The sequence below is a fragment of the Diabrotica virgifera genome, chromosome 6 (assembly GCF_917563875.1).
Source record: "Diabrotica virgifera virgifera chromosome 6, PGI_DIABVI_V3a".
Classification (NCBI taxonomy): domain Eukaryota; kingdom Metazoa; phylum Arthropoda; class Insecta; order Coleoptera; family Chrysomelidae; genus Diabrotica; species Diabrotica virgifera.
In genome coordinates this window covers 79,277,503-79,305,189 of record NC_065448.1, presented here as the reverse complement: position 1 = coordinate 79,305,189, position 27,687 = coordinate 79,277,503, and the positions used below count along the sequence as shown (strand labels likewise).

Sequence of the window (27,687 nt, the reverse complement as noted above, 5' to 3'; positions counted from 1 at the left end):
TTTGTAAAAATAGTATTGGTCTATGGAAATCAGAAAACGCAAAGTAACTAGGTTTTATTTTTTTGGTAAACATGCTATTAGATGAATGAAAAACTGAAGTTACAGAACCACCAAACAAGAGATAAACGTAATTGATTGGGGTTGGAAATTAAGCTAAGAACCGTTAGTACCAATCCGATCAACAGATCTTCTTTATACACGGGCGCCCATATAAAAATTTTCTATCTGCTCTTGCAAAACTGGTTGCACAGAGTACTTGTTAGTACAGAGATATAAATAGTGTATGGACTTCGATAACCAAAACCTCTATCTTTCTCTATTACCTATTTTGGAGTTTCTTTTTTTAATCTGTATGTACTCTTTGCGTACGTTACGGATATGTTTTTTGTTAATAAAGTGGTTATTTAAATAACTATGTAAAGTGTGTAAACAATTTTTGGAAATTCTTTTACGATATTTTTAGGATGACTTTGTTGGCAATCATAGGATTAGATCATATATGCACTTGACTTTACAATAACTTATAATAAATAGGTAACTGATAATTGTTACGTTTTTCATAAAAATACAAGTATTCCTAAATAAATCTCCTTTAATTTTATTTTAATAGTCTTGTTATAATACCAAAACGTATGAAATATCTTAATTTTTGTTTTTTTGCAATCTTAAAATTATAATGTTGTTCTGAAGCTATTTCCTTGTGGCATTTTTTATAATTAACTATTTTCTATGGGAAATAAGCCACAATTTTACTAAAAAAATGAATTTATTAACGTTTCGAAGCCCAAATCGGGTTTCGTTGTCAAAATACAAAATACTTCTAAAATAAACAAAAATACATACAGTCAGATTAAATAAATGATTAGAAGAATTTTTTTACTTAGCAACAACATTTTTGTTTATTTTAGAAGTATTTTGTATTTTGACAACGAAACCCGATTTGGGCTTCGAAACCTTAATAAATTCATTTTTTTAGTAATATTATGGCTTATTTCCCATAGAAAATAGTTAATTAAAATTATAACTTTCAATCTTGTAAGATACAATTATTACAATGTTGTAGAAAATTTCTGAAAATAATTTTGTTCTTTTTATCCTCTCTCTAATTTTGTTACATTTCATTTTTCGTTTTCTAGTAGCATGTTTATCAAGAAATAAAACCTAGTTTATTTGAGATTTTTTATTTTCAATTCAATATTATAAGCCAATGTTAGATTTAGGAATAATTGAATAGGATTAGTATATAATAATTACAGGGTGTAACAAAAATACAGGTCATAAATTTAATCGCATATTCTTGGACCAAAAATAGTTCGATTGAACCTAACTTACCTTAGTATAAATATGCACATAAAAAGTTACAGCCCTTTGAAGTTACAAAATGAAAATCGATTTTGTCCAATATATCGAAAATTCCGAGAGATTTTTTATTGAAAATAGACATGTGGTATTTTTATGGCAGGAGCATCTTACAAAAAAATTATAGTAACATTTTGACACCCCATAAAAATTTTATGGGGGTTTGTTCTTTTAAACCCCCCCCCCAATCTTTTGTGTACGTTCCAATTAAATTATTTTTGTGGTACCATTACTTAAACACAATGTTTTTAAAACTTTTTTGCCTCTCAGTACTTTTTCGAAAAGTCAGTTTTTATTGAGATATTTTGAATATTAGTCAAGTCCACCACATGTTTGTAAATATGGTTAAGTACGATTATGGAGACTTGGTAATTGTATGAAAATTTATTTATAATTTACATTTTTAGACATATTTTGAACCATATTAAAAAAGAAGCCAGATCTTGATAAAAGGTGCCTTATCGAAAAAATACTAAGAGACAAAAAAGTTTTAGAAACGTTGTGTTTAACTAATGGTACCGCAGTAATAGTTTAATTGGAACGTACACAAACATTTGGGGGGTGTAAAGGAAGAGGAAAGGGAAAACCCCCATAAAATTTTTATGTAAACATATTAAAAAAGAAGCCGCAACTCGATAAAAACTGCCTTATCGAAAAAATACTAAGCAAAAAAAGTTTTAAAACAGTGAGTTTAACTAATGGTACCACAATAATAATTTAATTGGAACGTACACAAATGTTTGGGGGGTTTAAGGGAACAAAACCCCCATAAATTTTTTATGGGATGCACAAATTTCACTATAGTTTTTCTTTAAGATCTTCCTGTCATAAGAATGATACATGTCCATTTTCAATAAAAAATCTCTAATAGTTTTAGATATATTGGAAAAAATCGATTTTCATTTTGTAAAGTCAAAGGGCTATAACTTTTTTTATGTGCACATTTGTATTAAGGTAAGTTAGGTCCAATCGATCTATTTTTGGTCCCAGAATATGTGATTTAATTTATAGCCTGTATTTTTGTTACGCCCTGTATAACTAATATGTACATTTTACAATAAAAGTTACATCAAATATTATTTAAAAAATTGAAAAAAAAAATTGTTTAAACAAATTTGATGATGTATATAACAATTAGTTTATTTAAATAACGCCTATTCGTAATGTACGTAAAAAGTACATACAAATTAAAAAAAGAAACAACGAAATAAATAATCGAGAACCAGAGATACAGTTAACAGCTCCTTCCCCCTCATCGCTATCAAAAGTTTCAACGCCGGCCGATTTTAAGGGCCACATTTTTAAACTTTGTGGACGATTTCCTTGAAAGGAAATCTTTTGTATACTTAGTAAGTTAAAACTTTGAAGTATGATTTTCAAATGCGGCTAATTTTATTTCTTAATTGTTATAAACAAAGCTGCTGTGAATTAAAAAAGAAGGGTGCTAACTTCGTCCCTAATTGTCCTAGGACAATTGTTTTTCTTTATAAATGTGTATAAAAATTCAGTTTTTCTAAATGTGGAAAAATAATTTTTCTACAGGTAACGGTTAAAAAGCTATTCTAATTGTTTATAAGCAAAAAATCGACATGTTCTTGCAAAATAATTTTACACTATTTAAAATTATTTTTTGTCATTTTTTTTTTTAATTAAGTTAATAGCATAAATCTTCTTCTTTCATAAACTGTCCGAAGTATTACTATAACCTCATCGTTTTCTAACTTATAGTGTCGCAAAAAATATTGATTTGGGATAAACAAATTAAATAACTTTTAAACTATTTAACCAATTGCTTTGAAATTTAGAATATAATTTAAGCACCAGAAGTTTCAGCATTCTGTGAAATAAGAAAGTTCTAACTTAATTTTTACATAAGTTATGAACATTTATAAAATCTCAAAATTTATGACTTATTTTGCAATTTTCTAAGCAACAAATAAGGATATACATATGCAGTGAACGCCATATTAAAGTTTTTTATATGATTTATTAGTTTCTTACTCTCAAATTTGTTTGAAATGCTTCACTTTTTATTAGTAGACGAAAAAAGCGAAAATTTAGCGTTTTTTGATTTTTATTTGTTTATAACTATGTATATCATCAAAATCGGCTGCTGGTAGGGGAGCCCAAGCGGGGATTTTTGCAGTTACTCGAGCGCGTCAGATTATCATATGGTGAGAAACCTGGTACCCTCCAGATGTACCTCTACCATATATTGGCTCTTAACACAGGGGAGTTCGTTAAGGGGGGCCCGAAAAAAAATCTATCCTTAAAAAAACTCGAAATTGTCAGATTAAGATACGGTACGTTAAGTACATGCAAAAGAGTATATATTTCAAAAATCTGACGATTTGAGCCGGACGTAAGGAAATGGGTGAGTCCCAAAGTTTCACAAGAAAAAAGCGAATATTTCGCGAAATGAATGACAGATCGAAAAACTAAAAAATACTTACTCAATATTTTTTAAAAATCTATCGAATGATACCAAACACGACTTACCAGGGAGAGGGGTGGGGGGTAAATTTATTATTTTAAATACGACTCCCGCGATATTTCGCGAAATGAACATCAGATCGAAAAACTGTAAAATACACTTATTCAATATTTTTAAAAAAATATATCTAATGGCACCAAACACCACCCCCCACGGAGGTGGGGAGGGGGGTTACTTTAAAATCTTAAATAGGAGCCCCCAATTTTTATTGCAGATTTGGATTCCTTACGTAAAAATAAGTAACTTTTATTCGAAACATTTTTTCGAATTATGGATAGATGGCGTTATAATCGGAAAAAACGATTGTTGGAAATGGAAAATTAAATTTAAAAATGGCAAGCGCCCGCTAAAATGGAAAACTTAACTTTTTTTGGTTTTAAGACCTACTCTTCACAACCCAATAGGTCCCCATAACGCTCGAGTGACTGCACATTTAGCATACTTTGCTCCCCTACCAGCAGGAAACATATAGGTTATTAATATAGATGTCCATACTACTCAAAAAATTTGGTTTCGGCCTGGAGGGGGATGTGTCACGAGAAAAATCTTATTTCTCTGGATTATATCTACATTTAGGACATCGAATTAGAGTTAGGATTTTCAAAATGTATTATTACAAGTACATAACGTTCGTCTCGTCGAACAGATATACTCCCTGGAAATAAGCAAGAAATAGACCATGTTCGGGACACTTAAATATCCAGGTAGCTGACAACTTTTTTAGTTATTGTTGACCTATAGGATGAAAACGTACATGTTTCCTGCCTAGAGTTCGCGTCCGTTTTTAATTATTAACATTTTAGTGCAATCAACGCGATTTTTTTCATTTTTTGCACTCAATTAAAAAGCTAAATAGTTGACATAAAATTACAAAATTATTTTTTTTTAGAACATTGAAAACCCTTCAAAATGATGATTTTTGAAAGTCAAAAAGTTAATTTGTTGCTTCGTAAAATGCTAACTAACTGAAAATCGTTATTTAATAAGTTATTTATTATTATATTAACTTTAACTAAAACTAACTTAGAACTGTAGTGTTTCACTCAAAGTTGGGTATTGTGGTACATAACAAACCCTCAAAATTTGAGACCGGTCCATTAATTAGTTTAAAAGTGATTCTATTTGTTTATCCCAGAGACCTTTGTTTTGCAATAACAAATGACAGAAAATAATGACGATAGGACAATTCTGCGTATGCCAAATGAAAGCAGAAAAGGGATACTATCAAAATGTATTAAGAAAAGATAAAAAATGATCTAATATAATCAAAAATCCTAGTTTATAAAAATTTAGAATAACTTTAACCCCTTAATGTATGCGCTCGACTCTGACACGAGCGATAAATTAAGTATACGACCATTAAATTTTAATCTTTCAATTTGGGGAACATCCATAAACTACGTCGTTGAAAAGGGGGAGGGGGGTCTTTGCTTATTACGACGGTATACGACAGGGGGAGGGGGCCATGAGTGCACATCCGACGTCGTTTGATGTTCACGAATATAAAAAATATACCCTTTTGTAGGATTAAAAAGAATTAGTAGGTATATTACTTTTATCGCATACTTTTCATTTCGTTTTTATCACTCACAACCTTAATAATATTGCTAGCAGTTTTGTACAGAACAAGAGAATAACGTTTTGTTCAAACGCTTCTATACAGAACAACGTCTGGAAGCAATAAATATTGGACTGTTAATTTATTTACTGAATACTCTGTGTGAAACAATTATTCTACAAGAATGAATAGAAATAAAATATTTGATTTTATTTAGTTAGTACATTGTATTTTACTTAATAAACGAAATAGTATTGAAATCAAAACAAAATAAGTATCAAGATTTATATGATGCAGTTAAGAAAGCATAGTAACTCCGATAAAAGTATTGTCTTTTGTCCCAATAAAGCTAATTAGTTTTAGTGAAATGAGAGAAAAAAGTACACGGATCTTAATGAGCTACATAGTAATACTGATTTGGACACATTCGTAAATAAACTTTGATAGCTAACTTTAAAAAATCCAGAAATATCATGGAATTTAAAAAAAATCACTAAAAGGGGGGTCATGAGTTGCAATGAGGGGGGGTCAACTGTAAACGACGCTTTACGACGGAGTGGGGGGAAGGGTATTAAAAAGTCCAAAATTTTTACGACGTAGTTTATGGATGTTCCCTTGTCAAGCACGTGCGAAGTTGGTTTTTGTATAAATATCTAAATAGCGGTAAAATCTTTTCTACATTTCTTCTTCTTCTTTTAGATTCATACCTTTCTTTATTGCCAAGACTGTGTTGTCATTGTAAAATGATATTTATTTATCTAACAACTTGCAGTCCGAACCTTTGACAATCGATACGAATTGAGTTTTGTAGAATTTTCAGTATTTTGTTTTTATACAAAGCATTTGAAGCAGTCTGAAGTGAATCGTGTTTTTTTAATCTTAGAAATATTCTTAGATTTTATTCTTAGAACTATGCCTTATATTAGAGATTTTATATAGATTATTTTTTGAAAATGTTATTAAGAAAATATAATTTGTTAACTCGCCTCATCCCCAGGTAAACTAAAGGTGCTACGACACTAAGAATGCTTTTTTTCAATTTAATTTACATAAACAAAACATTTTCACTTTAAAAAAATTCGATCATTTTTTGACCGAAACTTCAAAATTAATGTGTATCTACATTAAGGGGTTAAAAATAGCGTCCGTAGAAAAAATCTTTTTACATATTATTCGAAAAGGTGATATTTTACTCGAGTTTTTAAAAATGTAGTTCACATGGTGGCTAGTCATGGTAAGTAAAGGGGGAGCTGGGAGCCGACAAATGCACGAGTTCAAAAACTAAAAAAGCAACTTAAAACTACTTTCATTTTCTATATCTTGCGATCTACTCAATGGATTTTGATCTTTCGTCTTTTAATTTGTAGGGAACATTACAAATATGCAATTTGTCTAGACATTTATTAATTAATAAACAGTCTAAAACAGTTTTTGAAAAAATAATTTTTTTTAAAAATCCATTTTTTGTAATCATACTATCATTATTAAGCATAGAAAAAGTTAAGGTATACTTTAATAAATAAATTATGTTCAATAAATAATTATTTAATAAAAATAATTTGTTTATTAAAATATACTTTAACTTTTTCTATGATCATTAATGATATGATTAAAAAAATAGATTTTTGAAAAAGAATATTTTTTCAAGGAATATTTAAACAAATTAGACCGTTTATTAAGGCTATGGGTACATAATTCGCAAATATTTTACTTTTTATATTTATTTTATCCCTACTTTTTCTGTCTTTACACGGCAAATGACGTGTAGTAAAATTCACACTTTTATGGATATGTAAACATTACTAGAATGTCATTCTACTTGAAAATGTCATCATTAATTTAAAGAGATGGGTTTTGAATGTTCTTGGATAACTGTTATTTTTATAATTGCAAATTATTAATTCAGTTAATAAATGTGATAATTTTTTCACTAACTATGTATTCAGTGATTGTAATAATTTATTTGTACAAAAAAGACTAATACTCAATCGAGAAAAGAGGAAAAGTGTTAAAGTGATTTTTTAATAAAATATTGTTATGGAACGCTTACAATTTTGAACATCTTTAACAACAAAATACTTGGATCACATAATATATTATCCTGATGTATTCTCTGCTTGGATCTTCCACAAATAATACACAATAAATAACTTTTTATTAAGTTCACGTCTTAAATCAATTATTTATCAAATACACTATATATCAATAATATTTAAACAATAACTCAACATATTCCTAATGCAAAGTCAAATATTTAAAATTGTCACTGATTGTCAGTGTCTGACTGACAATGTATGCTGACAATATTATATTCGGCTGAGTGCGTTCTAAGACAAAGATAGATTTGGAAAATATTACCACTGCATTGTGTTCATTTTTTTCGAATCCTGAAAAAACCAATAAATATTTTTTAAAAATTTAAACGCAGAATGAAATAATAAATTATTACCGAGGGCCGAAAGTCCCTTAGAATAAATAAAAAGTTTATTTTGAATGACATATTTGAAATTAAAAATCACACTAAATTTTGTCTTAGTTTTTCACCCCTGTAACTTATTAAAATAAACATTATAGAAGTTCTCAGGGACTTTCGGCCCTCGCTAATAACGTAATCTTTCATTCTGCGTTTAAATTTTTCAAAAATACTTATTAGTTTTCTCAGGATTCGAAAAAAATGAATCCCCATTTGAATAGCATTGCAGCCGAAAATACGTACCGATCCTCTTAATTAATACATTTATAATAAAATTGCACATTTGTAATGTATGTAGAAATTACATAAGTACAGATTTAAAAAAGATTACATGCAAATTAAATTGTTAATAATTAAAAAACGGACGTGAACTCTAGATAGGAAACAGGTAGGTTTTCTTCCTATACCTAGATAACTAAAAAAGTAGTCAGCTACCTGAATATTTCAGTGTCCTGATACAATCCTTATTTCTCTGGACTAACTAGCCGAATTTCTCAGTTGATACGGACACAAACTCAATAGTCCAGAAAACCACTGCGCAGTGCGCATCCGCTAGGAAAAATATTCCGATTCGGATTTTTTGCACAATCTTACTCAAAAAGGACCCCTTTTAACAAATTTGCATGTTGCCAGGACCAAAAGTGGGTCAAAAATTTTTTAAACGTTTTTTTTTTCCTAAAATTATTTTTTTTTGCATATAACAAGGTTTTTTAAGTTTTTTTGGATCATTCCAAACAGAAAAGGTCTTTAGTGACTTTTCTCTAAAGTTGATAGTTTTTGACATATCTATAAGCGATTAAAAATTGAAAAATTGCGAAATCGGCCATTTTTAACCCTCAAAAACTCTGAAAAACTGAAATTTTGAATGTCGCCAAGGTAGGTAGATATTTTTTAAACATCGATTGATGAAATCCCGAAGACTTTTTTGCAATACAATATTCAAAACTCCTTTGTTTTTTAATTGCTAATCAAGCGTGCGCGACACTATTTTCCACCGTTGCATGTGTAAACAGTATCGTGCAAATGAAAGAAATAAATTCGTTATTTCGTAAATCGGCGACTTTAAGGAAAAATCCCTAATCAGGTCGATTTTTATTTTTAAGTTATGATATTGTGGCGTATATGGTATACTAGTGACGTCATCCATCTGGGGGTGATGACGAAATCGATGGTTTTTTTAAATGAGAATAGGAGTCGTGTGCTAGCTCATTTGAAAGGTTCTTCAATTCTCTATTCAGTGATATAAACATTTACATAATTATTTATACAGGTTGTCCAAAAAAAGTTTTTAATTAAATTATTTTGAAAAAAAAAAGAAGAATGTACGTAATTTATTTAATTCAAAATACATTTTACTGTTACCCCGAAAACTAAAAAATGTTTATTTCACAAATAAACATTGCTTTTCGTTTAAATTCAATATTCAAACCAGCTCCCGCCAGCCACCTGCCTCTTGGAAGTTTGAACATTTAATTTAAGCGAAAAGCAATGTTTATTTGTGAAATAAACTTTGTTTTCTGATTTGTGAAAGCAGTAAAATGTATTTTGAATTAAATAAATTACATACATTCTTCTTTTTTGTCAAATAATTTAATTTAATAAAAAATTTTTGGACACCCTGTATAAATACTTATGTAAATTTTTATATTACTGAATAGAGAATTGAAGAACCTTTCAAATGAGCTAGCACGACCCCTATTCTCATTTAAAAAAATCATCGATTACGTCATCACGCCCAGATGGATGACGTCACTAGTATACCATATATGCCACAATATCATAACTTAAAAATAAAAATCGACCTGTTTCGGGATTTTTCCTTAAAGTCGCCGGTTTACGAAATAACGAATTTATTTCTTTCATTTGCAACACATGCAACGCAACGGTGGAAAATAGTGTCGCACACGCTTGATTGGAAATTAAAAAATAAAGGAGTTTTAAATATTGTATTGCAAAAAACTTTTCGGGATTTCATCAATCGATGTTTAAAGAATATCTACCTACCTTGGCAACATTCAAATTTTCAGTTTTTCACATAATTTTTGAGGATTAAAAATGGCCGATTTCGCAATTTTTCAATTTTTAACCGCTTATATGTCAAAAACTATCAACTTTATAGAAAAGTCACTAGACCTTTTCTGTTTGGTATGATCCAAAAAACCTGAAAAAACTTTAGGAAAAAAACAAAAAAAAAACGTTTAAAAAATTTTTGACCAATTTTTGGTCCTGGCAACATGCAAATTTGTTAAAGGGGGTCCTTTTTGATTAAGATTGTGCAAAAAATCCGAATCGGAATATTTTTCCTAGCGGATGCGCAGTCTTTCTGGACTACAAGTGTACAGTATGAAGCAGTTATTATGAAAATGGTGTAACAGTGTGAAGCAGCTACAATGAAATAACAGTTAAAAAATAACGGCTACTGCTATCGCAACACATCCCTACCTTATTATACCAGTGCAAATTATTATTCATAATTATTTTTCATTATTAGTAATACGTAAAATATTTGTGTTCGCCGGTAAAAAGTGAATTCGTACAGTGATTTTTGTTCTTCTCACTTCTGTAAAATATTATTTTTTATAAATTCTACTTACCACATCTCGGCTCGGTAAGAAATATTCACATATACCTATATTATATTTATTATAACTACATTAAACGATAAAAGAAGTGTTCTTTTCCGACTGGCGATAGTCACAAATGATTAACTTTCCGGAAAAGTTAATAATTGTTTATCGTCATGTAATACAATAAGTCAGTTTTTAAATTTTTATGAAATGGGATTCAAACTCACTACCATTCGGAACTTTCGATCCAAAGGTTAGGCACTCTTACCACTGAGCCACAGAGGGGGTTAAGTTTTTATTTATTTACATTGAATACTAATTTGTTTTGCTATATAATCCACTTCCGCAAAAATTGTGTGATGTATTTGATTTAAAATGAATTCAAAAATTTTTTGTAATTGGGCAACAATGTCAACGTAGATCTCTAACGTAAATAATGACGTGCAACGGTAAGTAAATTAGACAGACTGTATATACAATAATGCACACAAAAAAAGTTACAGCCCTTTGAAGTTACAAAATGAAAATCGATTTTTTTTCATATATCGATAAATTTTAGAGATTTTTTGTTGAAAATCATTCTCATGGCAACAGCATCTTAAAAAAAATTAAAGTGAAATTTGTGCACCTCATAAAAATTTTATGGGGGTTTTGTTCACCTAAACCCCCCCAAATTTTTGTGTACGTTCCAATTAAATTATTATTGTGGCACCATTACTTAAATACAATATTTTTAAAACATTTTTGCCTCTTAGTACTTTTTCGATAAGGCAGTGTTTATCGAGATATTTTGAATATTTGTCGAATCCACCACATATTTGTATACGGTTAAGTACGATTATAGAGACATCGATTAATAATCTGAAAATTTATTTATAATTTACATTTTTAGGTATATTTTGAAAAAGACGCCACATCTCGATAAAAGGTGACTTGTCAAAAAAAGACTAGAAGGCAAAAAAGTTTTAAAAACACTGTGTTTAACTAATAGTACCACAATAATAGTTTAATTGGAACGTACACAAACATTTGGGAGGTTGAAAGGAACAAAACCCCCATACAATTTTTATGTCAATATATTAAAAAAGAAGCCGCATCTCGATAAAAACTGGCTTATCGAAAAAATACTAAGAGGCAAAAAAGTTTTAAAAGCGTTGTGTTTAACTAATGGTATCACAATAATGAATTAATTGGAACGTACACAAAAGTTTGGGGGATTTAAGGGAATAAAACCCCCATAAATTTTTTATGGCGTAGAGAAACTTAACTATAATTTTGTTTTAAGATGTTCCTGCCATAAGAATGATACAGGTCCATTTTCAATAAAAAATCTCTAATAGTTTTCGATATATTGAAAAAAATCGTTTTTCATTTTGTAACTTCAAAGGGCTGTAACTTTTTTTATGAGCCCATTTGTACTAAGGTAAGTTAGATTCAATCGAATTATTTTTGACCCGAGAATGTGTGGTATAATTTATGACCAATCTTTTCGGGACACCCTGTAAATATTTCAATTAAATGTTATACACTCTGGGCCAAAATTAACGGGCCACCTTAAAAATAGGTCATTTTTGATGTCTTATTTCTCCTAAACCTGTTGTCCGATTTAAGTGATTTTTTAATATGTTATAGCCTTATTCCTTGACAATATCGTTATAGTAATACTGTTGCTAAACAGGTAGATTTTCATTGTATACCGGGTGTACGAATCAAACTGTGTTTTTTTTCTTAAAGTTTGCATCATATCCCTGTGGAATATTCTAGCATTTGTAGAATACTGAAATTAAAACCTAACTATAGCCTCATGCTTTCTCAACATTTTGTTTTTTGATTGATTCGCTTATGTGGGATAATAAAAAAGTTAGGTGCTTTAACAACTAGACATGTTTTTTATCAATACAGGGTGTTTTTAAAAATTTTTGGAAAATTTTAAGGGGTAATTCTGCATGAAAAAACATTGACAGTTTGCTTTATAAACTTATGTCCGCAAATGCTTCGTTTCCGAGATAGGGGGTGTTGAAATTTTTTTGACAAACTGACGATTTATTTATTACTTTAAAACCGGTTGAGGTATGCAAATGCAATTTAGTGGGTGTTATGACGTATTTATTGCATATTTTTTGACATACAATTAAGAATTTAATTTTCACCATTGGCGCCCATACGGGTAATATGATGGCTCAAATTACCAGTATGGGCGTCAATGGTGAATATTAAATGCTTAATTGTATGCCAAGAAATGTGCAATAACTACATCTTAATACCCACCAAATTTCATGTGCATGTCTCGACCGGTTTTAAAGTAATAAATAAACTCACCTACAAAATTAACCGCCCACCTTGTATTTCTTTCAATTTGCAGAAATTGTTAACCTTGGACCACATTTTATGAAGGATACGGTGAAAACTACCTCCGCGGAAGAGAAATAATAATTTTTTTAAAAAAAGTCGTTTGTTACAGCAAATATCAAATGAAAAAAATCTTCTAAAAAAATTCAAATTAACAATATTTTGGAAATAAAAGTCTAATTGAAAAAAAAATTGGGTATCAATAATGAATGTTGCCGCCTCTAGCCCTTAGGACTTCTTGGAGCCGGTTTGGCAATCCATTCATGATATCCTGGATATCAGATTGGGGGATATTTTGCCACTCCTCTACCGCAGCTGTATTCAGCTTTTCAAGGGATGCAGGGGCTGGTACTCTCGCTCTTACCCGTCTTTTGAGGTTGTCCCAGATATGCTCAATTGGGTTAAGATCGGGACTGTGTGCTGACCATGGTAGAACTTGAATCCCGACTTCAGTAAAGTACTCACGGGTAGATCTTGCTGTATGGTAACGTGCATTGTCATGCATTAGTCTGAAGTTATCACCAATGAATGGTGCAAAAGGCATGACATGGTCTTGGAGAACTTCTTACACGTATACTTGGGCATTCACACTGCCTCTACCGAACACAACAAGATCAGTACGCGCTTCGTAAGAAATACCTCCCCAAATCATTATTGACCCTCCTCGGTAAGCTACTGTTTCGGTTATAGCGCATGGAGCAGACCTTTCATTTTGACGCCTATAGACACGTTGGCGTCCACCTGGACCTTTTAGGGCTATTCTGTTCTCATCTGAGAACAGTATATTCTTCCATTCCGCCATAGTCCAGTTAGCATATTCTCGCGCAAAATTAAGTCTAGCCCTACGGTGTTGTGGGAGCAGTTGTAGTGCGCGAGCTGGACGGAAAGCCCTCAAGTTTATTTCTGACAGTCTTCTTCTAATTGTTTGTCTACTCACACTAACGTTTCTCACATCAAAAAGAGACCTACGAGCTTCAGGAGCGGTGCAAAAGCGATTTCTCAATACTGTGGTGGCAATGAAGCGGTCATCTCGAACTGAAGTGCATCGTTGTCGGCCTTGACCTGGCCTGCGGTTGTACGATCCTGTCTCCCGAAATCGTTTGATGGCATTTTGTACCGTAGTTCTGGATAAATCGAGCGTACGGGCGATATGACGTTGACTGTAACCAGCATCAACTAAAGCCACTGCCCTGCAGCATCTTTTGGAGCGAGTGGCATTTTTAAAATCACAAACAATAAATAAGCACTAAAATTTTAACTTAAACAATATTCGCTCACAATGATATGAAATTAGAGGGATTGTTCAAGAATTGTTGTAAACACGCTTTTGTTGTTAATGATAGGGGAGTCAATGGAGTTTTTGGTTACGGAAAAAATGAAACAAGATATAACTTTTTGTAATATTATTAAGAAATGTTTAATAAACAACATATCAAAAAGTTCTACTCCAAAAGTGGGTACTTCATTTTTTGTTATACAAATGAAAGGCAAAATCATACCTGTTTTGTTTTTTTTAATACCTACCTATGAAAATATAAATTTTAGAAAAATAACTGATTTGGCTATTGAAAAATTCAGAAAATTTTACACAAAAACCTTATACAGGGTGAGTGGGAGGAACGCGCCAAACTTTAAGACTGTATATTATACGTAAAAATAATCAAAAATAACTCATATGTTCTTATTGGATTTTCATTTGTTCCGAGATACAGGGTTTTAAAGTTTTTCGTACAAACTCACGATTTATTTATTTCTCTAAAACCGGTTGAGGTGTGCAAATGAAATTTGGTGGGTTTTAAGATATAGTTATTGCACATGTTTTGACATACAATTAAGAATTTTATATTCACCATAGGCGCGCATACGGGTAATAGTCTCAAAATTTTTAAGATAAAAATGGTACACCACTGAAATATTTCAAATTAAAAATCTTTCTTGAATTCCTCGTTCAATTTGTGACAAAAAAAATCTTTCTTCCCATTTTTTTATGCGCCGCTTGGTTTTCATGCAAAAAATAAAACATCTTAACGCTTACAAAGTTTTCGACCAAGTTTCTATATGAATAATGAATGTGTAGAAACTTATTTCGAATACTTTGGAAGCGTGAGGATATTTTATTGGTACAGGTAGATTTTCATTGTATACCGGGTGTACGAATCAAACTGTGTTTTTTTTCTTAAAGTTTGCATCATATCCCTGTGGAATATTCTAGCATTTGTAGAATACTGAAATTAAAACCTAACTATAGCCTCATGCTTTCTCAACATTTTGTTTTTTGATTGATTCGCTTATGTGGGATAATAAAAAAGTTAGGTGCTTTAACAACTAGACATGTTTTTTATCAATACAGGGTGTTTTTAAAAATTTTTGGAAAATTTTAAGGGGTAATTCTGCATGAAAAACATTGACAGTTTGCTTTATAAACTTATGTCCGCAAATGCTTCGTTTCCGAGATAGGGGGTGTTGAAATTTTTTTGACAAACTGACGATTTATTTATTACTTTAAAACCGGTTGAGGTATGCAAATGCAATTTAGTGGGTGTTATGACGTATTTATTGCATATTTTTTGACATACAATTAAGAATTTAATTTTCACCATTGGCGCCCATACGGGTAATATGATGGCTCAAATTACCAGTATGGGCGTCAATGGTGAATATTAAATGCTTAATTGTATGCCAAGAAATGTGCAATAACTACATCTTAATACCCACCAAATTTCATGTGCATGTCTCGACCGGTTTTAAAGTAATAAATAAACTCACCTACAAAATTAACCGCCCACCTTGTATTTCTTTCAATTTGCAGAAATTGTTAACCTTGGACCACATTTTATGAAGGATACGGTGAAAACTACCTCCGCGGAAGAGAAATAATAATTTTTTTAAAAAAAGTCGTTTGTTACAGCAAATATCAAATGAAAAAAATCTTCTAAAAAAATTCAAATTAACAATATTTTGGAAATAAAAGTCTAATTGAAAAAAAAATTGGGTATCAATAATGAATGTTGCCGCCTCTAGCCCTTAGGACTTCTTGGAGCCGGTTTGGCAATCCATTCATGATATCCTGGATATCAGATTGGGGGATATTTTGCCACTCCTCTACCGCAGCTGTATTCAGCTTTTCAAGGGATGCAGGGGCTGGTACTCTCGCTCTTACCCGTCTTTTGAGGTTGTCCCAGATATGCTCAATTGGGTTAAGATCGGGACTGTGTGCTGACCATGGTAGAACTTGAATCCCGACTTCAGTAAAGTACTCACGGGTAGATCTTGCTGTATGGTAACGTGCATTGTCATGCATTAGTCTGAAGTTATCACCAATGAATGGTGCAAAAGGCATGACATGGTCTTGGAGAACTTCTTACACGTATACTTGGGCATTCACACTGCCTCTACCGAACACAACAAGATCAGTACGCGCTTCGTAAGAAATACCTCCCCAAATCATTATTGACCCTCCTCGGTAAGCTACTGTTTCGGTTATAGCGCATGGAGCAGACCTTTCATTTTGACGCCTATAGACACGTTGGCGTCCACCTGGACCTTTTAGGGCTATTCTGTTCTCATCTGAGAACAGTATATTCTTCCATTCCGCCATAGTCCAGTTAGCATATTCTCGCGCAAAATTAAGTCTAGCCCTACGGTGTTGTGGGAGCAGTTGTAGTGCGCGAGCTGGACGGAAAGCCCTCAAGTTTATTTCTGACAGTCTTCTTCTAATTGTTTGTCTACTCACACTAACGTTTCTCACATCAAAAAGAGACCTACGAGCTTCAGGAGCGGTGCAAAAGCGATTTCTCAATACTGTGGTGGCAATGAAGCGGTCATCTCGAACTGAAGTGCATCGTTGTCGGCCTTGACCTGGCCTGCGGTTGTACGATCCTGTCTCCCGAAATCGTTTGATGGCATTTTGTACCGTAGTTCTGGATAAATCGAGCGTACGGGCGATATGACGTTGACTGTAACCAGCATCAACTAAAGCCACTGCCCTGCAGCATCTTTTGGAGCGAGTGGCATTTTTAAAATCACAAACAATAAATAAGCACTAAAATTTTAACTTAAACAATATTCGCTCACAATGATATGAAATTAGAGGGATTGTTCAAGAATTGTTGTAAACACGCTTTTGTTGTTAATGATAGGGGAGTCAATGGAGTTTTTGGTTACGGAAAAAATGAAACAAGATATAACTTTTTGTAATATTATTAAGAAATGTTTAATAAACAACATATCAAAAAGTTCTACTCCAAAAGTGGGTACTTCATTTTTTGTTATACAAATGAAAGGCAAAATCATACCTGTTTTGTTTTTTTTAATACCTACCTATGAAAATATAAATTTTAGAAAAATAACTGATTTGGCTATTGAAAAATTCAGAAAATTTTACACAAAAACCTTATACAGGGTGAGTGGGAGGAACGCGCCAAACTTTAAGACTGTATATTATACGTAAAAATAATCAAAAATAACTCATATGTTCTTATTTGATTTTCATTTGTTCCGAGATACAGGGTTTTAAAGTTTTTCGTACAAACTCACGATTTATTTATTTCTCTAAAACCGGTTGAGGTGTGCAAATGAAATTTGGTGGGTTTTAAGATATAGTTATTGCACATGTTTTGACATACAATTAAGAATTTTATATTCACCATAGGCGCGCATACGGGTAATAGTCTCAAAATTTTTAAGATAAAAATGGTACACCACTGAAATATTTCAAATTAAAAATCTTTCTTGAATTCCTCGTTCAATTTGTGACAAAAAAAATCTTTCTTCCCATTTTTTTATGCGCCGCTTGGTTTTCATGCAAAAAATAAAACATCTTAACGCTTACAAAGTTTTCGACCAAGTTTCTATATGAATAATGAATGTGTAGAAACTTATTTCGAATACTTTGGAAGCGTGAGGATATTTTATTGGTACAGGTAGATTTTCATTGTATACCGGGTGTACGAATCAAACTGTGTTTTTTTTCTTAAAGTTTGCATCATATCCCTGTGGAATATTCTAGCATTTGTAGAATACTGAAATTAAAACCTAACTATAGCCTCATGCTTTCTCAACATTTTGTTTTTTGATTGATTCGCTTATGTGGGATAATAAAAAAGTTAGGTGCTTTAACAACTAGACATGTTTTTTATCAATACAGGGTGTTTTTAAAAATTTTTGGAAAATTTTAAGGGGTAATTCTGCATGAAAAAACATTGACAGTTTGCTTTATAAACTTATGTCCGCAAATGCTTCGTTTCCGAGATAGGGGGTGTTGAAATTTTTTTGACAAACTGACGATTTATTTATTACTTTAAAACCGGTTGAGGTATGCAAATGCAATTTAGTGGGTGTTATGACGTATTTATTGCATATTTTTTGACATACAATTAAGAATTTAATTTTCACCATTGGCGCCCATACGGGTAATATGATGGCTCAAATTACCAGTATGGGCGTCAATGGTGAATATTAAATGCTTAATTGTATGCCAAGAAATGTGCAATAACTACATCTTAATACCCACCAAATTTCATGTGCATGTCTCGACCGGTTTTAAAGTAATAAATAAACTCACCTACAAAATTAACCGCCCACCTTGTATTTCTTTCAATTTGCAGAAATTGTTAACCTTGGACCACATTTTATGAAGGATACGGTGAAAACTACCTCCGCGGAAGAGAAATAATAATTTTTTTAAAAAAAGTCGTTTGTTACAGCAAATATCAAATGAAAAAAATCTTCTAAAAAAATTCAAATTAACAATATTTTGGAAATAAAAGTCTAATTGAAAAAAAAATTGGGTATCAATAATGAATGTTGCCGCCTCTAGCCCTTAGGACTTCTTGGAGCCGGTTTGGCAATCCATTCATGATATCCTGGATATCAGATTGGGGGATATTTTGCCACTCCTCTACCGCAGCTGTATTCAGCTTTTCAAGGGATGCAGGGGCTGGTACTCTCGCTCTTACCCGTCTTTTGAGGTTGTCCCAGATATGCTCAATTGGGTTAAGATCGGGACTGTGTGCTGACCATGGTAGAACTTGAATCCCGACTTCAGTAAAGTACTCACGGGTAGATCTTGCTGTATGGTAACGTGCATTGTCATGCATTAGTCTGAAGTTATCACCAATGAATGGTGCAAAAGGCATGACATGGTCTTGGAGAACTTCTTACACGTATACTTGGGCATTCACACTGCCTCTACCGAACACAACAAGATCAGTACGCGCTTCGTAAGAAATACCTCCCCAAATCATTATTGACCCTCCTCGGTAAGCTACTGTTTCGGTTATAGCGCATGGAGCAGACCTTTCATTTTGACGCCTATAGACACGTTGGCGTCCACCTGGACCTTTTAGGGCTATTCTGTTCTCATCTGAGAACAGTATATTCTTCCATTCCGCCATAGTCCAGTTAGCATATTCTCGCGCAAAATTAAGTCTAGCCCTACGGTGTTGTGGGAGCAGTTGTAGTGCGCGAGCTGGACGGAAAGCCCTCAAGTTTATTTCTGACAGTCTTCTTCTAATTGTTTGTCTACTCACACTAACGTTTCTCACATCAAAAAGAGACCTACGAGCTTCAGGAGCGGTGCAAAAGCGATTTCTCAATACTGTGGTGGCAATGAAGCGGTCATCTCGAACTGAAGTGCATCGTTGTCGGCCTTGACCTGGCCTGCGGTTGTACGATCCTGTCTCCCGAAATCGTTTGATGGCATTTTGTACCGTAGTTCTGGATAAATCGAGCGTACGGGCGATATGACGTTGACTGTAACCAGCATCAACTAAAGCCACTGCCCTGCAGCATCTTTTGGAGCGAGTGGCATTTTTAAAATCACAAACAATAAATAAGCACTAAAATTTTAACTTAAACAATATTCGCTCACAATGATATGAAATTAGAGGGATTGTTCAAGAATTGTTGTAAACACGCTTTTGTTGTTAATGATAGGGGAGTCAATGGAGTTTTTGGTTACGGAAAAAATGAAACAAGATATAACTTTTTGTAATATTATTAAGAAATGTTTAATAAACAACATATCAAAAAGTTCTACTCCAAAAGTGGGTACTTCATTTTTTGTTATACAAATGAAAGGCAAAATCATACCTGTTTTGTTTTTTTTAATACCTACCTATGAAAATATAAATTTTAGAAAAATAACTGATTTGGCTATTGAAAAATTCAGAAAATTTTACACAAAAACCTTATACAGGGTGAGTGGGAGGAACGCGCCAAACTTTAAGACTGTATATTATACGTAAAAATAATCAAAAATAACTCATATGTTCTTATTTGATTTTCATTTGTTCCGAGATACAGGGTTTTAAAGTTTTTCGTACAAACTCACGATTTATTTATTTCTCTAAAACCGGTTGAGGTGTGCAAATGAAATTTGGTGGGTTTTAAGATATAGTTATTGCACATGTTTTGACATACAATTAAGAATTTTATATTCACCATAGGCGCGCATACGGGTAATAGTCTCAAAATTTTTAAAGATAAAAATGGTACACCACTGAAATATTTCAAATTAAAAATCTTTCTTGAATTCCTCGTTCAATTTGTGACAAAAAAAATCTTTCTTCCCATTTTTTTATGCGCCGCTTGGTTTTCATGCAAAAAATAAAACATCTTAACGCTTACAAAGTTTTCGACCAAGTTTCTATATGAATAATGAATGTGTAGAAACTTATTTCGAATACTTTGGAAGCGTGAGGATATTTTATTGAAGTTATACTTCTTTACGGGCGTAATGACGGTGAAATTTTATATGGTAAAACCTAGCGACCGGGCGCATGCGCATTATAACTTTGTTCTGATTGGATGTTCAAATGACATGACAAAAATTATCCAATATGGCAGCTGTGGCACAGCTGTGGGACTGTGGTTTGGTTATAATGTATGCTTGTTGCGTTTTAAAATTTGTAGGAAGAGAAACAACAAACAAAAAGTTAGTTAATGGTTATACTGCCTTTTTAAATAGTTTTCATATTATATTTTTGGACTTATTTACATAGAAGAGATGATTGTTGCATGCCAATGTGAAAGCTCATCAAACTGTAACTAGTATGAGTGCCGCAGATCTCGCTTATTCAAAGCTAAAGAATCTTTCACTGGTAAGTGTTTTATAAATAGTTAGTTGATCAAATTTTGTTATGATATTTGAACATAGCCACTTTGCACGACGCAAGTGACTGCGAAATTTATTAATCGTTATACGGGCTCCGATACCTACCTTGAACCTACCAAAATACATAAGTAGTATGTAATACTTTTATTTACATAATTTGATTACCATCAAAATTTCTATCAATATTCACCTAATATATTGTTTTCTTACTCTATGTTTTGTTGTATTTTTTCAGTTCTAAATCATTTCAATTCAAAATCAAAATAATTTGATTTACATAAGTTAAAAATGTCAAAAGGTTAATCTGTTTAGTTAGACGATCTTCGCACATAATGACAAGCTGTCTCTGTGGCGAAGTTTTAATGCGAGTGAATCCCAATACAACGCAAATACCAGCCGCGTGGTAAGTTGGTTCGAATCCCAATAGAAACTTTTATTTTTTTATTTTTTTTATACATTTTATGATTGTAAGTATATTTATTATATAATTTTATTTTCAGAAAATACGTATTTAGTTAAAAAATTTTCCGACAATTAATGTTCAGAAATCATTTGTGGCATTTATAATGTGTTTGTGTGTGTTTTATTTTTTTATTATTTTAATTTTTGGCACTGTTTTAATAAAAATGTTTGAGAAGTAGTAAGTATAAATTAGTTTAATATTTAAATAAAATATAAATAAAAAGTATATTAATTTCGTTTATAATCATATAATCATATAATAGAAGTATAACTTCTTACGTGCGTACAAAGTACACACACATTCTTTTTTTTTTGCATGAAAACGAAGCGTCGTATGAACAAACATGAAAATAGATGGTTTGTCAGAAATTGAACAAGGAATTCAAAAATAATTTTTAATTTGAAATATCTCAGTGGCGTACTATTTTTTCTTCTTTAAATAATTTCAAACCCTTACCCGTACGCGCTCCAATGGTGAATATAAAATTCTTAATTGTATGTCAAAACATGCGCAATAACCATGTCTTAATACCCACCAAATTTCATTTGCAAACCTCAACCGGTTTTAGAGCAACAAATAAATCCTCAGTTTGTTTGAAAAATTTTAACACCCCGTATCTCGGAAACAAATGAAAATCGAATAACATCATATAAGTTATTTTTGATTATTTATACGTATATTATACAGTCTTAAAGTTTGGCGCGTCCCTCCCCACTCACCCTGTATAAAATTTTTTCTAAAATTAAAACTACAGCTTTTATAATTTTTTATTTATAACGCTCAAGTGCCCACTCTCACAAACATTGGCGCACTATATTACAGCGTTCTGCGAAGCGCGCGATTAAATTAATTTACCATAAGTTTTTAACTAATTGATCAATCAAAATTTTGCAAATTGGAAATGAAAGAAAAACATTAAGGCTATCTTACAGTTATAATAAAAAGACAAAAAAATTATGGGCATAAGAAGTACGGTGTGAGCGGAAAGTGAGGAAAAAAAATTATTTTAAACGATTATTTTTAAAACGCATGATGTTTAAGTGATTTATACAATTTTACCTATAAAACTCTCAAATTTACACAACTTATTTTACACTACCTTTATTCAAAAAAAAACTCAAAAATTTAATTCGAATTACAATATAATCATATTATGATGTCTCCAAAAAATATAATTTTTGAAAACTTCGTAGTTTTACAGAATTACTACCACTGAGGATATTACTCAAGTTTAAATGGATATATTACAATTTTATAGGTCTTTTTTGAAAAGACAACAACTGAACAAATGAAATAAACAACTTCTTTTTGAGAAAATTACGATAGATGAAAAAATGTAATACGATAAACGAAAAATATCAGTTACAAAAAAATTTTTACGAAGTCATCAATACTTTTTTCTGTACAACTTAGCAAAAATATATTTATTAACAAGCTTCAAAAATATTAAATGTTAAAAATTTTTTTAATTCTTATACAGTATATCTGGGTAACATGGAACCTATTAAAACTTTTTTATTATCGACTTTACGAAAAAAAGTTATTCTTTATTAGATGCTCTGCATCATATACATGCAAGCATCAGCTATCACATTTTATTAATTTTGTACGATGTATGTTAAAAAAATATAAATTTAGCTCAGGAAAAAAGTACCTTTATATTTCACATTATCGAAAATTGTTATTGAAAAGTTATTTGGAATTAATTAAAACAATTGCATTCTTTTAGTTGATATATTGTCAACTGTAAAGGTAAAACTATTCTTGAGCGAAATTCATATTTTTCGACATAAGTACCTCGTATAAAATTGATAAAACGTGATATATTATGCTTGCATCTTAGTTTTAAGACTATGCAGGGATTTTTATAAAGAATAACGTTTTTTCGTAATATTAATAACAAAATAGTATAATTGTAATAAAATAATGATGTTGGTATCCGTATTTTGAGAAAAATTTGCAAAACCTATTTTTTATTAGAAGGATGTAATTTCATATCAAAATATAGTTCTTAATTACAAACAACTTTTCATAATAACAATTTTCGATATTGTTAAATATAAAAGTACTTTACTCATGAGCGAATTTCTTATTTTTTGATATAGGTATCTTGTATAATATTGATAAAATTTGATATCTGATGGTTGCATTTTAGATTTTAGACCATGCAGAGCATTTTATGAAGAATAATTTTTTTTTTGTCGTAAAATTCATAATAAAATTTTTTTCATATTAATCTAAGTTACGCAGACATTCTGTGTAAGCGCACAAAAAATTATTTTTGAATTTTCAAATTGTAATGTTAGATTCGGATTTAGCATAAAATCAAAAATAAAATAGAAACATTTTTGATCAAAACAAAATGATGAATTCACAGATATATTTTTAAAATTATTTATACAAAACAATTGTTATTGTTTAAACAATTAATAAACAATTTGCGGCAAAATCTGTGAGTAGAAATTTTTTACTTTAACATTATTATAAATTAACAAAAAAAGTTTTAGAAAAATATCAGCTTGTTTCATTTTTTCCCAGATAATGTAAGTTTTCGATCTACATTGACTCCCCTATGAAATAAATTTATCTCCCCTTATTGTTAAAGTACCCCTTAAGTGGTATATTCATTTAAGTTGACTACCGATCCAGTTTAACATCTGCTATAATATATATATATATATATATATATATATATATATATATATATATATATATATATATATATATTTTAATTTTCAAACATCATAAGTATACATGAATAATTCCTATTTTAGTTATGGACAAGAGAAAACGGCTTAGCGGAGCTGCATACAGAAAAAAAGCACCAGAAAACATAGAAGTTAAAAAATGTCTAATAAAGACTATCCCAAAAATTAACTCATTTTTCACTACAAGAAGTAATGATCATGATGAAGCTGGTGGATCCAGTTCTGCTAACACAGAAACTCCGTTGGCAGAACCACCAGAAAATGTTAATGCAGAAACAACTGAAGACTCTCCCACTGCAACGTTAACACCACCTGAAGAATTTTTTGTGTCTACCGATCCTGCTGATTGGACAAAAGATGACAGAACAATACAATATTTAATAATGAATCCGCCACAACAGGACCTGAATATTGACTTTTCATGTTCCGCCGTTAGAGAGCATTCGACTGGAACAAAGAGATCCCTAAGAAGGAATCATTTTTTCAGAAAAATGTTGAACGGTGAAATGAAGTTAAGGAATTGGCTACTTTATTCTATATCGAAGAAGAGTGTATTTTGTATTCCTTGCCGTCTATTTCGGGTGCAACCGACTTCTTTCACTACTGGTTTTAATAACTGGAAGAATGCTGTCATCAGATTAAAACAACATGAAGAATCAAAGGACCACATCGCAAATGTCTTGACTTTTTTCAATCGAGGTAAATTAAAAAACAGAATAGACTGTTCCATAACAAGTACGTTCAGAAGCGAAGTACAATACTGGCGCAACGTTTTGCAACGTATTGTTGCAACAATAATTACACTGACCACAAGGGGACTTTCCATTCAAGGAGATAATTCAGCTATAGGATCAGTTCAAAACGGCAACTTTTTAGGTTGTTCAGAACTCATAGCAGAATTTGATCCTTTTTTGCGCGAGCACCTTACTAAATTTGGAAATATTGGTCAGGGGAACTGTAATTATCTGCCAAACACTATATGCGAGGAACTAATAGTTTTGATGGGAAGAAAAGTAAGAAGAACGATTGTTGGCGAATTAAAGCAAGAAAAATACTATTCTATAATAGTTGATTCGACACCAGACGTTTCTCATGTTGATCAGCTAGCATTTTTAGTTCGCTATGTTTCTGGTGATGGTATGCCGACTGAAAGATTTATTAAATATATTCCATCTGAAGGTCACAACTCTGCTGCTTTGGAATCGACAGTTATTTCAACTTTAGAGGAATGTACCATTGATTTAAGTGATTGTCGTGGCCAGTCATATGATAACGCATCGAATATGTCTGGCAAATATTCAGAACTGCAGGCCAGAATAAAAAATCACAATAAACTTGCTGAATACGTACCTTGCTCTGGACATTCTCTCAATTTGGTAGGATCTTTAGCAGCAGAATTCTGTCTGAGCGCCACTTCCTTTTTCATTTTTGTACAAGAATTATATACATTTTTCTCGGCTTCCACATATAGATGGAAAATTTTGACTGACAACTTAAAGTCACCTGTTGTGAAATCCCTTAGTGAAACTAGGTGGTCTGCAAGGGCGGACGCAACTAAAGCGTTATACACTGGCTTCAGCGAAATAAAAGATGCGCTTTTTAATATCTGTAACGACGAATGTCAAACTGCAGTTGTAAAACATCAAGCACTTTCTATATTTGTAAAAATGGACACTTTTGAAGTGGCTTTATTAGCTGTCATTTGGCAACATATTTTAGAAAGAGTAAACCTATCCAATAATTATGTCCAGAGTCCTGCAACGGATCTGGGTTCTGTCGTTAAAGAGTATGAATCTCTTTTAAATTACTTTACCTCAATCAGAAATAATTTTGCCATTTATGAAGAGGAAGCCAAAAAATTATGCCCGGATAAAACATATAAAGAAATAAGAAAGAGAAAAAGAAAAATTCAATTTGACGAGGGGGCCGATGATGAACTAAACTGTTCAGCTAGTGATGAGATGAAAATACACACATTCTATATTATAATCGACACGCTTATGAGAGACCTGAATAGACGTCTGGAATCTTATCGACTTATTTATCAACGTTTTCGTGTTATAACAGATTTACCAAAATTAAACAATGAAGAAATTAATAAAGAAGCTGAAAATCTGATACAAATTTATAAAGACGACCTAGATGCATCATTCATACATGAATGCATTCTCTTAAAGGGCCAATTGGATATCACAATAAAGTCGCCAATTGATATATCTCACTATTTAAAGAAGAGTGGATTAAAAGATATTTTTCCTAATTTTGACATTGCTTTACGCATTTATTTGTGCATTCCAGTTGCCAACGTGTCCGCTGAAAGGTCATTTTCAAAAATTGAAAATAATTTCCGATCAAGTATGACGCAAGAACGTCTTAATAATTTGTCGATTTTGTCCATAGAAAGTGACGTAACAAAGGCGATAAATTATGACGACATTATAGATGATTTGGCCAAAGAAAAATCAAGAGAGAAATCTTTGTGATCGAACTGGAATGACAATTTTTTTCTGTGATATGTATATAAACATCGTAGTTTAAATCCATTTTTAGTGTATTCTTTGTTAGAGTACAGTGAATTGTGGGAACAAACCTTTGAAATGTTGTGTTGGCAGCAGTGAGTGACAAGTTCCTGTCCTTTGTAAGAATTGTCATATCACATAGTAATATTGTCAAAACAAAATGCAAGGCGCCTTTTTATAATAGTAATAATGTAACATTACGCCTGATATAAAATAAAGAATATTTTTAACACATTTCCAAACATTATTTTTGAAGAATCTAACATTGGTTATGGGCCCAGAAAGAGTAATGTGTTAAAGTTTATTTTTCAGTGTGAAGCTTGTGAGGGCATGCATCATCGTCTCCTCGTCAAAAGTTTCTGAAAATTAAATTCTGCTGCTAGGCGTGGTGTGTGAAAAAAAATAAAGTTGATAAGTACCTATGGAAAATAGACACGGGATTATTCCTTTCAATGGAATGAATTTGATATGTACTTGGAAATTTCGTCTGTATTCTGTGTTGAAAGAAATGGATTTAGAAGCTGTCTTACATGAGGTACCGGCTAGTACCCGAGATGATTGGATTAAGAAAAATCATAAAGCCATATCATATGGTGATAATTCAAAGTGTGGCAGACTCCCACTTAGAGTATGTAATAGAAACAGAAGTAGCCCTTGAAATTAATAACCAAATTAGAAGCCATTTTTAGCAAAAAAGGTATATGCTCTAACTTTTATTTACTGAAGGAAATAATAAATTTAAAATATATCTATGGTACTGATTTGCAAGAACATTTTACAAATTGTGATCGTGTTTTTCGAGAGCTAAAACGTCTGGGAAACTGTTTTGAAGAGGCAAATATCACATGTTTTTGTTGCTATCCATGCCACATGATTTTGAGGGGATTGTCACAGCTATACAAACCTTATCCGAAGCAGACCTGAAGGTTGAATTTGTAAAGAGTAGGCTATTAGAATTCAGCTCAAATAAAAATAAAAATGTAGCTAAAGTTATGCCACCATCATTTATTGTGACTCAAAAAGGTGTTAAATGCTTTAAATGTGGTAAGATGGACTATTTAAATAAATGTTTGTGGTATAA

At 31.6% G+C, this 27,687-nt stretch overlaps 1 protein-coding gene across 3 annotated transcripts in view; it reads left to right on the top strand.

The window, feature by feature from the left end:
• Window positions 1–26,840, top strand: part of LOC126886455 (zinc finger MYM-type protein 1-like) — a 97,187-nt gene extending 70,347 nt beyond the window's left edge. For all 3 annotated transcript variants that reach the window (XM_050653402.1, XM_050653400.1, XM_050653401.1), the window contains one exon: window positions 24,154–26,840. In XM_050653402.1, the coding sequence (XP_050509359.1) occupies window positions 24,154–26,570 (2,417 nt within the window). In that variant the 3' untranslated portion in view covers window positions 26,571–26,840. The remainder of the gene's footprint in view (window positions 1–24,153) is intronic.
• Window positions 26,841–27,687: the final 847 nt, after the last annotated feature.